Source organism: Salvelinus fontinalis, chromosome 31, assembly GCF_029448725.1.
Source record: "Salvelinus fontinalis isolate EN_2023a chromosome 31, ASM2944872v1, whole genome shotgun sequence".
NCBI lineage: Eukaryota > Metazoa > Chordata > Actinopteri > Salmoniformes > Salmonidae > Salvelinus > Salvelinus fontinalis.
The window spans coordinates 24,699,775-24,712,122 of NC_074695.1; the positions used below are offsets into that span (position 1 = coordinate 24,699,775).

The 12,348-nt window shown below is 44.7% G+C and overlaps 1 protein-coding gene across 3 annotated transcripts in view; it reads right to left on the reverse strand.

Moving 5' to 3' along the window:
• The window catches only part of LOC129829926 (inactive dipeptidyl peptidase 10-like), a 38,378-nt gene that overhangs the window by 15,606 nt on the left and 10,424 nt on the right, over positions 1-12,348 (reverse strand). For 2 of the 3 annotated variants that reach the window (XM_055891947.1, XM_055891946.1), the window contains exons 2-6: positions 9,570-9,684; positions 8,901-8,996; positions 8,667-8,761; positions 7,929-8,000; positions 7-59 (exon numbers count right to left, since the gene is read on the reverse strand). In XM_055891947.1, coding sequence (XP_055747922.1) covers positions 7-59; positions 7,929-8,000; positions 8,667-8,761; positions 8,901-8,996; positions 9,570-9,684 — 431 coding nt within the window. The remainder of the gene's footprint in view (positions 1-6; positions 60-7,928; positions 8,001-8,666; positions 8,762-8,900; positions 8,997-9,569; positions 9,685-12,348) is intronic. The other variant, XM_055891948.1, reaches the window with a different exon arrangement.

Consider the following 12,348-nt stretch of genomic DNA (forward strand, 5'->3'; position numbering starts at 1 on the left):
ACCTACCCTTTAGCCACATTGTAGATGGCATAAGAGGCTGTGAAGGACTGAGAGAAAATCTGGAAGAAGTAAAGGAGATGATGGGCACATTGGTCCCAGAGTTACACAAACACTCAATCTCAAACACGCACGCACTCGCACACACACACACACACACACACACACACACACACACACACACACACACACACACACACACACACACACACACACACACACACACACACACACACACACACACACACACACACACACACACACACACACACACACACACACACACACACACACACACACACACACACACACACACACACACACACACACACACACACACACACACACACACACACACACACAGCCCTGAAAAAACAGAATTAAATGTACAGTTAGACCATAAGACAATCTAAATATGGAAATGAACAACAATTGGAAGTCAGTGGCCAGTCCATGAAACCAGGTCAGCAATTCCATCAATCACATTGCATCATCACAAACTTCAGTTCTGATTATCCAATCGAACAGCACAGACATTGATAACCCAGTCTATCCTAACAGAGAACAGGAGACATTACAGGCATGATGTCATGTGAGGATGAGAGAGAAAAGGGGGACAGAGAAAGACCTCCTCACTAAGTAACATCATTACAGCCAATATCCCTCCAATTGAGAAAGATTGAGAGTGGCAACTCAGCTTGACCAGTGGTCAGCTAGGCATGTCGAAAAGTGGACCCTAATCAATGAGTGTGTCCTGAAAGTATTTTTTTGAAACTGCACTATTGGTTAGGGGCTCGTAAGTAAACACTTCACTGTAAGGTCTACACCTCCTGTATTCGGCGCATGTGACTAATAACATTGGATTTGAAGTGTAAACTAACTCTGTGTGTGTGTGTGTGTGTGTGTGTGTGTGTGTGTGTGTGTGTGTGTGTGTGTGTGTGTGTCAATTCCATGCGTTCACTGTCACTTGTCCACTCAAGCTTAACACTGTTGTCGTCTATTGCCCACCAGGTGCCCTTAGAGAGCTCCACAATGAGCTTGACACCTTGATAAGCTCATTTCCTGATGATGGCTCACCACTCTTCCTTCTTGGAGACTTCAACCTCCCTAGCCACTCAGGCTCTACCCAGATGGTCATGCACCTTCACAATCTTCGCTCTCTCTCTCCCACTACTCTCTTCTCTTCTATCCCATCAGCTCTCCCTTCTGCTAAATCCTTCTCCCTCCTGTCTCCTGATTCTGCCTCTTCGACCCTACTCTCCTCCCTTTCCGCATACTATGACTCGCACTGTCCATTTTCCTCCTGTCTGGGTCATCCCTACCCTCTTTCTCCGTAGCTGAGTGACTCATTGCAAGCTTACAGAACAGGACAGTGGGCAGCTGAGCGAAAAGGGAGGAAAACTAAACTTCTGGAAGACCTATTATCCTTTCACTCCCACCTCTCTACCTTCTCTTCCTCTGTATCTGCTGCTGAAGCCACTTTCTATCACTCTAAATTTCAAGCTTCTGCTCTAACCCTAGGAAGCTCTTTTCCACCTTCTCATCCCTCCTTAATCCTCCACCCCCCCTCCTCCCTTTCTGCGGACAACTTTGTCAACAACTTTGAAAAGAAGGTTGAAGACATCCGCTCCTCATTCACTCAGTCTATTGGGTCCACTGGTCACACTCACACAGAACTCCCCTACGCCTTGACCTCTTTTTCCCTTCTCTCCAGATGAAATCCTGCAACTACTGCGGTCTGGCCGCCCGACAACCTCCTCCATTTTCCCTCATCAACTCATCCCTGAACACTGGCTCTATCCCCTCTGACTTCAAAATGGCCCAAGTCTCTCCCCTCCTCAAGAAATCAATACTCGGGGGCCTCCCGAGTGGGGCAGTGGTCTAAAGCACTGCATCGCAGTGCTTGAAGCGTCACTACAGACCTGGGTTCGATCCCAAGCTGTGTGACAACCGGCCATGACCGGGAGTCCTATAGGGCAATGCACAATTGGCCCAGCGTTGTCCGGGTTTGGGAGTGTTTGGCCGGGGGGGCTTTACTTGGCTCATCGCTCTCTAGCGACTCCTTGTGAGCGGTGTTTCCTCCGTCACATTGGTGCAGCTGGCTTCCGGGTTAAGCAGGCGGCTGTTAAGAAGCACTGTTTGGTGGGTCATGTTTCGGAGGACGCATGACTTGACCTTCGGCTCTCCCAAGCCTGTTGGGGAGTTGTAGCGATGAGATTGGATCGCAATTGGATATCACGAAATCAGGGAGAAAAAGGGGGTAAAATACACTACCGTTCAAAAGTTTGGGGTCACTTAGAAATGTGCTTGTTTTATAGAGAATATCTACAGAGGCCCATTATCAGCAACCATCACTCCTGTGTTCCAATGGCACGTTGTGTTAGCTAATTCAAGTTTATCATTTTAAAAGGCTAATTGATCATTAGAAAACCCGTTTGCAATTATGTTAGCACAGCTGAAAACTGTTGTTCTAATTAAAAAAGCAATAAAACTGGCCTTCTTTAGACTAGTTGAGTATCTGGAGCATCAGCATTTGTGGGTTCAATTACAGGCTCAAAATGGCCAGAAACAAAGACCTTTCTTCTGAAACTCGTCAGTCTATTCTTGTTCTGAGAAATTAAGGCTATTCCATGCGAGAAATTGCCAAGAAACTGAAGATCTCTTACAACGCTGTGTACTACTCCCTTCACAGAACAGAGCAAACTGGCTCTAACCAGAATAGAAAGAGGAGTGGGAGGCCCCGGTGTACAACTGAGCAAGAGGACAAGTACATTAGAGTGTCTAGTTTGAGAAACAGACGCCTCACAAGTCTTCAACTGGCAGCTTCATTAAATAGTACACGCAAAACACCAGTCTCAACTTCAACAGTGAAGAGGCGACTCCGGGATGCTGGCCTTCTAGGCAGAGTTCCTCTGTCCAGTGTGTGTTCTTTGCTGATCTTAATCTTTTCTTTTTATTGGCCAGTCTGAGATATGTCTTTTTCTTTGCAACTCTGCCTAGAGAGAGAGGGAATTAATTCTAATGTGGAGTAATAAATCCTTCCCCATTGTTCCACCAGATGTCTTTGCTTGTCTCCCCCCCATTACTATATCCCCAGCTCCAAATGGAGGAGCCACGCTGTAAACAGACCAGAGTGTGTGTGCTCAGGTGGGACATGGCGACAATTGGACAGTAATGAGATACAACAGTACTTGTATGAGGTGAGATATTGATAGGTATTGTTGCGCTGCAGTACACACCATAAATAAGGTTAATAGAGTTCTTCCCCCAGCCCATTTCTTTGTGCAAAACATATGTTTCTATCTGGTAATGCCTCAACATGCAGTACAGTCATGGACAAAAGTTGAGAATGACACAAATATTAATTTTCAAAGTCTGCTGCCTCAGTGTCTTTAGATATTTTTGTCAGATGTTACTATGGAATACTGAAGTCTAATTACAAGCATTTCATAAGTGTAACGATCGTCTTCCGAAGAAAGAGAGGAGGACCAAAGCGCAGCGTGGTAAATGTTCATGATGATGTTTTTTAATTAAACTCAGAACATTAAACAAAACAATAAACGATGTGAACAAACGAAACAGTTCCGTCTGGCGACAAACACTGACACGTTAGACAAACACCCACAAACCAAAAGACAAAACAGGCTACCTAAATATGGTTCCCAATCAGGGACAACGATTGACAGCTGCCTCTGATTGAGAACCATATCAGGCCAAACACAGAAAACCAACACAGAAATAGAAAACATAGATTACCCACCCAACTCACGCCCTGACCAACTAAAACAAAAGACAAAACAAAGGAACTAAGGTCAGAACGTGACAATACGTGTCAAAGGCTTTAATTGACAATTACATGAAGTTGATGCAAAGAGTCAATATTTGCAGTGTTGACCCTTCTTATTCAAGACCTCTGCAATCCGCCCTGGCATGCTGTCAATGAACTTCTGGGCCACATTCCGACTGATGGCAGCCCATTCTTGCATAATCAATGCTGGGAGTTTGTCAGAATTTGTGGGGGTTTGTTTGTCCACCCGCCTCTTGAGGATTGACCACAAGTTCTCAATGGGATTAAGGTCTGGGGAGTTTCCTGGCCATGGACCCAAAATATCGATGTTTTGTTCCCCGAGCCACTTAGTTATCACTTTTGCCTTATGGCAAGGTGCTCCATCATGCTGGAAAAGGCATTGTTCGTCACCAAACTGTTCCTGGATGGTTGGGAGAAGTTGCTCTCGGAGGATGTGTTGGTACCATTCTTTATTCATGGCTGTGTTCTTAGGCAAAATTGTGAGTGAGCCCACTCCCTTGGCTGAGAAGCAACCCCACACATGAATGGTCTCAGGATGCTTTACTGTTGGCATGACACAGGACTGATGGAAGCGCTCACCTTGTCTTCTCCGGACAAGCTTTTTTCCGGATGCCCCAAACAATCGGAAAGGGGATTCATCAGAGAAAATGACTTTACCCCAGTCCTCAGCAGGCCAATCCCTGTACCTTGTGCAGAATATCAGTCTGTCCCTGATGTTTTTCCTGGAGAGAAGTGGCTTCTTTGCTGCCCTTCTTGACACCAAGCCATCCTCCAAGTCTGCACTCACACCTGCCTGCTGCCATTCCTGAGCAAGCTCTGTACTGGTGGTGCCCCGATCCCGCAGCTGAATCAACTTTAGGAGACGGTCCTGGCGCTTGCTTGACTTTCTTGGGCGCCCTGAAGCCTTCTTCACAACAATTAAACTGCTCTCCTTGAAGTTCTTGATGATCCGATAAACGGTTAATTTAGGTGCAATCTTACTGGCAGCAATATCCTTGCCTGTGAAGCCCTTTTTGTGCAAAGCAATGATGACGGCACGTGTTTCCTTGCAGGTAACCATGTTTGACAGTGGAAGAACAATGATTCCAAGCACTACCCTCCTTTTGAAGCTTCCAGTCTGTTATTCGAACTCAATCAGCATGACAGAGTGATCTCCAGTCTTGTCCTCGTCAACACTCACACCTGTGTTAACGAGAGAATCACTGACATGATGTCAGCTGGTCCTTTTGTGGCAGGGCTGAAATGCAGTGGAAATATTTTTGGGTGATTCAGTTCATTTGCATGGCAAAGAGGGACTTTGCAATTAATTGCAATTCATCTGATCACTCTTCATAACATTCTGGAGTATATGCAAATTGACATCATACAAACTGAGGCAGCAGACTTTGTTAAAATTAATATTTGTGTCATTCTCAAAACTTTTGGCCACGGCTGTATGTTATACCAGCACCTAGTTGTCTGTAACTGCAGAGCAGACTCAACTCTCAATTTTCTTTTCCTTTCTCTCTAAATTAAACAGTCTTACATTACATTACATTTTAGTCATTTAGCAGACAGTCTTATCCAGAGCAACTTACAATTAGTGCATTCATCTTAAGATAGCTAGGTGAGACAACCACATCACATTTTCTCTTTTGGCAGTTTCCACCTGTCTAACTCCTGCTGCATTTCCTCATCTCCATCCATCCTCTCCTTCCCCTCTTTTGGGGTAAAACAAAGGGAATAACTCTCATAAGCACTGATGCACACATACATATGCACACGCCTAATTAGTCTGACTACAGATGTAGGATCTTCATTTGATCATCCTGTTCGGAATTTTAAAACTTGTAGTGTATTTGAGGTTCAAAACGTCTTCTGAAGTTTCCAAATTCACATTTTCTGTTTTTATTTTCCTGCTGTAGCATACTGGATCAAATTAAGAACCTACATCTGTAGTCACACACAAAAACAATTTGTCTGACTATTGAGGATTTTAAGAAGCGATTTAACCCCTCTGCTACATAGGAACTTTGTTCTCTCCCATATGCAGCCCCCACCATCCCTACTCCTAACTATATCCCCCCTTTCAAAATAAATCTATTTCCACCCACTAGGCACAAATCTCCCCCAAAGCCCCACCCGCTACATCTAGCTAATATGAAATCCAGGGGAGAAGCCGTTCAACTTAACAAACAGCCCACTAATCCATTTCCCACCACTGCAGCCCTCTCCTCTAAGCATCCATCCTCCTGATTCTTTTCCACCCCTTCTGATTGACTTCCATTGGACAGGATGATCTAAGGGCAACTGGTGCATATCACATGTTTTTCTCCCCTATCTCTACTGCCTCTATCTCTCTATTCTCTCTGTCCCTCTCTCTATCTCACTTTGCCATTCTCAGCGGCATACAGATCCTCTCCCCAATAAGAAAGCCGGTGCTTGCTGCATACTGCTTCAGTCAGCAGAAAACCCCCAGAGATAGAGAGAAAAAAGTGAGTTATAGAAAGACTGAGGGAGTGAGAGAGGAGCAAAGCAGAAAGAGAGCAAAATATAGAGAAAGACTGAAGATATATCCCCCCACATCCACCACAGACACCACTGTTCCCATACATAAAATTGCACATGTGGCCAGGTGACATACAAGTGTGCATACATCTACTCACTCAAACTCTGTGCATATAGATGGGGATAGAACATCCTGCTGATGCAACAGTAAAAATGCAAACAGAGAATTGTAGACAAACCAACACACAGGTACTGTAGAGCTATAACCTATTGATTCATATATCTGAAGCATGTACTGAAGCTCATCAGTTACTAGATCGTTCAATCAGACTGAATGAGCTCTGCTATCTATATCTCTTGAGTGGTGCAGCGGTCTAAAGCCGTCACTACAGACCCTTGTTCGATTTCAGGCTGTATCACAACCGGCCATGATTGGGAGTCCCATAGGGCAGCGCACAATTGGCCCAGCGTAGTCCGGGTTTGGCCAGAGTAGGCCGTCATTGTAAATAAGAATTTGTTCTTAACTGACTTGCCTAGTTAAATAAAGGTAAAATATATACATACACACCATCTAAAAAGCACTATTAACGTGCAAAAAATTATACTTGTGTTTTTGCTTCCCCATTTTACAACAGTGGTAATCTGATCATCAACTACTAAATAAGGAGAACAGTCGGGCTGTTCTGACAGGGCTTTGTAATGAGGCAAAAATTGGGCTGTGGGCTTATTTTTTTCCTAATAATTTTTTCCCTCCTCTCCCATTACCTGTATATTACACCTTTTGCTCACTCCTTTGGGGAAACAGGAAACTATTTATTAAGCGAGCGGTTATTTACAGAAGGAGTAGGTCGGGGGGGAGACAGAGAATGCTGTCATAAGGAAAAGAGAGAAACGGGAAAACGCATGTGTTGTTAGAGTTGCTTGTTATGCTGGGGTTTGCCTCAAACCACCTGCAAGTGTGCATTAGACATTAGACTCTCATATAAGCTTCTCCTTTACATTCCCCGCCGGGCGATTTCATTACCGCATGCAGCTCCAACTTTACCACGCTATCTCTCCCTCCCCCTGCCCTGCTATCTACATCAAACTCTCTCTCAGCCATTCATACCCTCCATCCTTCTACACCCCTTCCCCCATCATTACCCAGTCTGAAGATTGCCAGTGATTTCACTAGTGGCTGTTGTTTGAATAGCATGTAGAGCAACAGACTGCTGCAGTCACTAGTTTCCCTTTCTCTTTCCCTCTCCCTCTCCCTCCATCTTTCTCTCTCCCTCTCCCTCTCTCTCTCTCTCTCTAACTGTTTCATAAGGGGGTTTACTGTAAAGGCTGGATTAGAATGCATGGCATCATTGTACTACAGTCACAATGCAGTTGGGAAATAGACCTGTCATTAGTCGCAAACGGAAACAGATTTGACTCAATTGATTTTCTCTGATGGTCTGGAATCATTTTGTGGCGTTGCTGTGTAAAACTGTGTTCAATGAAAGCGAGTGGGAAACCCTTGTTGCAATCAAATCATCTTTGGTGTCTTTGGAGAATTGCTTTGACAGTGAGTATGATTATTGATGAAGATTGACACTGTAAAATAGATGGTTCTTCTGAACATTTTATTTTGGTCATAACCAGAGTCACTCACCGGTTGAATGTTGTATGTCAACAAGACAAACCTCTTGTCTGCAGACACATGGAACTTTGTGTAAGTCAAATCCTGAAGAAAACATGGTAAGATAAACATGTCAACAACATGCCTAGATCTAATATGAGACTTAACCTTCAAGAACAACATCCCTGGAGCTAAGTAGTTATGGATAATGTCAGAGATAGGACTGCACTTGGGAAGCCTTGGCCATAGTTACAGTAGGTCTGCCTATATCATGAGCAGAATGCTAATTACTGTTGTAGGCTTACAGCTACGGTGTGGGATTAACATAGTAACAGAGATGAGACACCAAGTGAGAATCTGGCGAGAGCCGGAGAGGAGATGACATCTCCCCATCTTGACAACAGAACCCTGCTTAGCTCCTAGGCAATGACCCACATAAGTCTGTCAGTGTCGCACAGAGCCAGGCGGTGTTGTTCAAAGTGAGGCTCTTGCTTGAAAAATCTCTTTGAAGCCGTATGTTGAAGGCTTCAATTGAACAGTGAGGGAACCAAATAGACCCAAAAGAGCTTAAACTGTCACTGCCTCTGCATATCTATATAACTGTATAGTTACTACTGCTCTCTACTGTTATAACAGTTGTTCTATAGTTCTTTCTCCATGTGGGAGGACCACTCAGTCTCCATTGAATTTGCCCGGCTGACTCCGTATATGAGCCGATCAATAGTGGAATACAGCTCCCCTCCTGTGGGGCCGTTACGGGCCGTTACTCACTAAAGAGCTGTTGTCCAGCAGGGTAGCTGTGAGGTTGGAGTGGAGGCTGTAGGACAGGACATGACCCTCTCTGGTTCTGAGAGCAACCTCCTTCTCTGGAAGGGACAACACAGGCCGAAGGGAAATGGTTACCTTTTGGTTGGTTCACTTAATATAACATGAATGGGAGCTTGCCTTGGCTTCCCTATACATGTTCTTTCTCGTTCTCCCGCTTTAGGGTATCAAGGCTCTTACCATCCAACCAGGTCACACAGGGGTCGTGAACTGTATACTTCTCACTTTCCAGATCCTCCATGGTGAGACGGGATCGCAGAAACAGGTGAGACTCATCTTCCAGAGAAAGAAAGAAAGCGAGAGAAATGAGAAAGTGGGAGAAAACAAATGGGCAAAAACACTCCACACCCTTTCCACCCGGAATGAACAAGAAGCTTCCTCTATTCACACAGAGCCAAGGCACAGCTGGTGCTGCGGCTCAGCTTGTTCTTAGCATAACACTGGAGTCTCATCTTTTGTCTGAGTCTCTTTTCAATGCAGGGGAATTTTGTATTTGTCAGTGTTGATTTGTTTTGTGAAATTGTGAACGTCATTGTTGATATGTTTATCTGATGGAGAGTCTCTGTTCTCACTCCTCCTCCCACTGCATCCTCTCTCCTTCTCTCCGTCCCTCTCTCTCTCTCTGTTCTTCATGCCTCCTTCTCACTCACCCCCTTACCCCTCATTGCCTTAATTCTCTTTCTCTCACCCTCCTGCATTCTTTTTCTCTATTTGTTTCTCTACATCTTTCTTTTCCTCCCCATTCCTTCTCTTCCCTCCCCCATTCCTTCTCTTCTCTTCCCTCCCCCTTTCCTTCTCTTCCCTCCCCATTTCCTTCTCTTCCCTCCCCCATTTTGTGTTTCATCTTACCAGGTGTGAGCATGATGACTGAAAGGATGACCAGTGATAGAACACCAACGATCACCATCATGGCGATTGCAATGCCCTTCCAGTTCCGAGGTGGACCGGCTGAAGCATGCATGTCCTAACAAGAGAAGCACACACACACACACACACACACACACACACACACACACACACACACACACACACACACACACACACAGGGATGAGTGTAATGTCCACACACACAGCTGAGGGAGAGAACATTAGTGCCGCTTCATTTCCACAGCCTCACAGTAGGGGTTTCTCTCTCAGACACGCAGATCTGCGGTGTAGGCAACAGGGAGTCTCTAGGGGAATAAGAGTTTCGTACAGCCTCTCACTATGACAGAAAAATGTGTCATTTAGAGTTCTTCTCCTTTGCCAGGGAAAAATGTGGAAAAATTGATTGCAGACTATAATTTCTGTCATGGTTTAATTTCTCGAATCTGTTGCCTCATTTCACCTGTAACAGCTTTAATGGGGTACATGGTAGGGGTTGGGAGCGGGAAGGGTGCACGTTCCATGAAAGGTGAGTTAGCTACCTGGAAGACCAACATGATGAGGTGTGATGATGAGAATTAATTTAACAAAAAGTTCAAGAACACAAGGTGAAACATAAATAAGATGGAACAGTACAAGAAACAGCTGCTGTAGGAATATTAAGTCTGTATATTCTCCTCCAATGCTCCTAAGAGCTCTACTGGAATAAGGGAGCCACAGTATCAGTCACGATTAAATACAACTGCAGACGATTCCAGAGTCCTCATATATAGTGTGTGGCTGTCTGAGACAAGACACCGGGACATTATATTCATTGGAGTGTGAGAGCGCAATCACAAAGCAGCCATAAACCTCATGGCCTGGCCCTGTCCTCAAAGCAACAGAGCCATGGCTGGCTGCTGTTTTCCATCACCCTCACCTTCCCGCAGGCCTTGATGGAGGATGGGAACAGCCATGGGGATTGCTGGTTGACAGATTGCTGATCCTCCATCCAGCCCTGTGTTACACCAGCTGTCTCCGAACCACCACTATACAGCCACTGTTGCACTCACACAGACACATCTCCACTTATGCAATGTACAATCCCCATCCTCACATGCTCTCCACCTATCTACATACTGAAAAAACTTAAACCACAATCACACAAGACACAATCATAAAAGTCAAATCAAACAGTTGACATAACGACAAGAAAAGGGCCATGGAGCATATTATTGATACCAGTAGAAACAGAAAGGGAATGATATCTGTACATAGTTCCACACTTCATAGGCTAATTTTAAGAGAGAATACTCAACACATGTACAGTATATCATGTTTCATGTTTTGTGCGTAGCCCAGGAAGAGTAGCTACTGCTTTTGCAACAGCTAATGGGGATCCTAATAAAATACCAAATACTACACCAGCTCTGATACTCTTCAGATGTGGCAGGACTTGCAAACTATTACGGATTACAAAGAGAAACCCAGCTGAGAGCTGCCCAGTGACGCAAGCCTACCGAACGAGCTAAATTACTTACATGCTCGCTTTGAGGCAAGCAACACTGAACCATGCATGAGAGCACCAGCTGCTCTGGATGACTGTGTGACCACGATCTCCATTGTCGATGTGAGTAAGACTTTTAAACAGGCCGCAGGCTCAGCGCATGCTCTGACCAGCTGACAAGTGTCTTCACTGACATTTACAACCTCTCCCTGACCCAGTCTGTAATACCTACATGTTTCAAGCAGACCACCATAGTCCTTGTGCCCAAGAACAAGGTAACCTATCTAAATGACTACTGCCCTGTAGCACTCACATCTGTAGCCATGAAATGCTTTAAAAGACTGGGCATGGCTCACATTAACACCCTCATCCCAGAAACCCTGGACCTACTCCAATTTGCATACCGCATGAACAGATCCACAGATGACGCTCTCTCTATTGCACTCCACACTGCCATTTCCCACCTGGACAAAAGGAACACCTACGTGAAAATGCTGTTCATGGACCACAGCTCAGAGTTCAACAGCATAGTACCCACAAAGCTCATCACTAAGCTAAGGTCCCTGGGACTGAACACCTCCCTCTTCAACTGGATCTTAGACTTCTTGATGGGCCACCCCCAGGTGGTGAGGATAGGCAACAGCACATCCACCATGCTGACCCTCAACATGGGGGCCCCTCAGGGGTGCGTGCTTAGTCCCCTCCTGTACTCAAATCAAATAAAATTTTATTTGTCACATACACATGGTTAGCAGATGTTAATGCGAGTGTAGCGAAATGCTTGTGCTTCCAGTTCCGACAATGCAGTAATAACCAACAAGTAATCTAACCTAACAATTCCACAACTACTACCTTATACACACAAGTGTAAAGGGATAAAGAATATGTACATAAAGATATATGAATGAGTGATGGTACGGAACGGCATAGGCAAGATGTAGTAGATGGTATAGTGTACAGTCTATACATATGAGATGAGTAATGTAGGGTATGTAAACATAAAGTGGCATAGTTTAAAGTGGCTAGTGATACATGTGTTACATAAAGATGGCAAGATGCAGTGGATGATATACAGTACAGTATATACATATACATATGAGATGAGTGTAGGGTATGTAAACATTATATTAAGTGGCATTGTTTAATTGTTTAATACATTTTTACATCATTTCCATCAATTCCCATTATTAAAGTGGCTGGAGTTGAGTCAGTATGTTGGCAATAGCCACTAAATGTTAGTGGTGGCTGTTTAACAGTCTGATGGCCTTGAGATAGAAG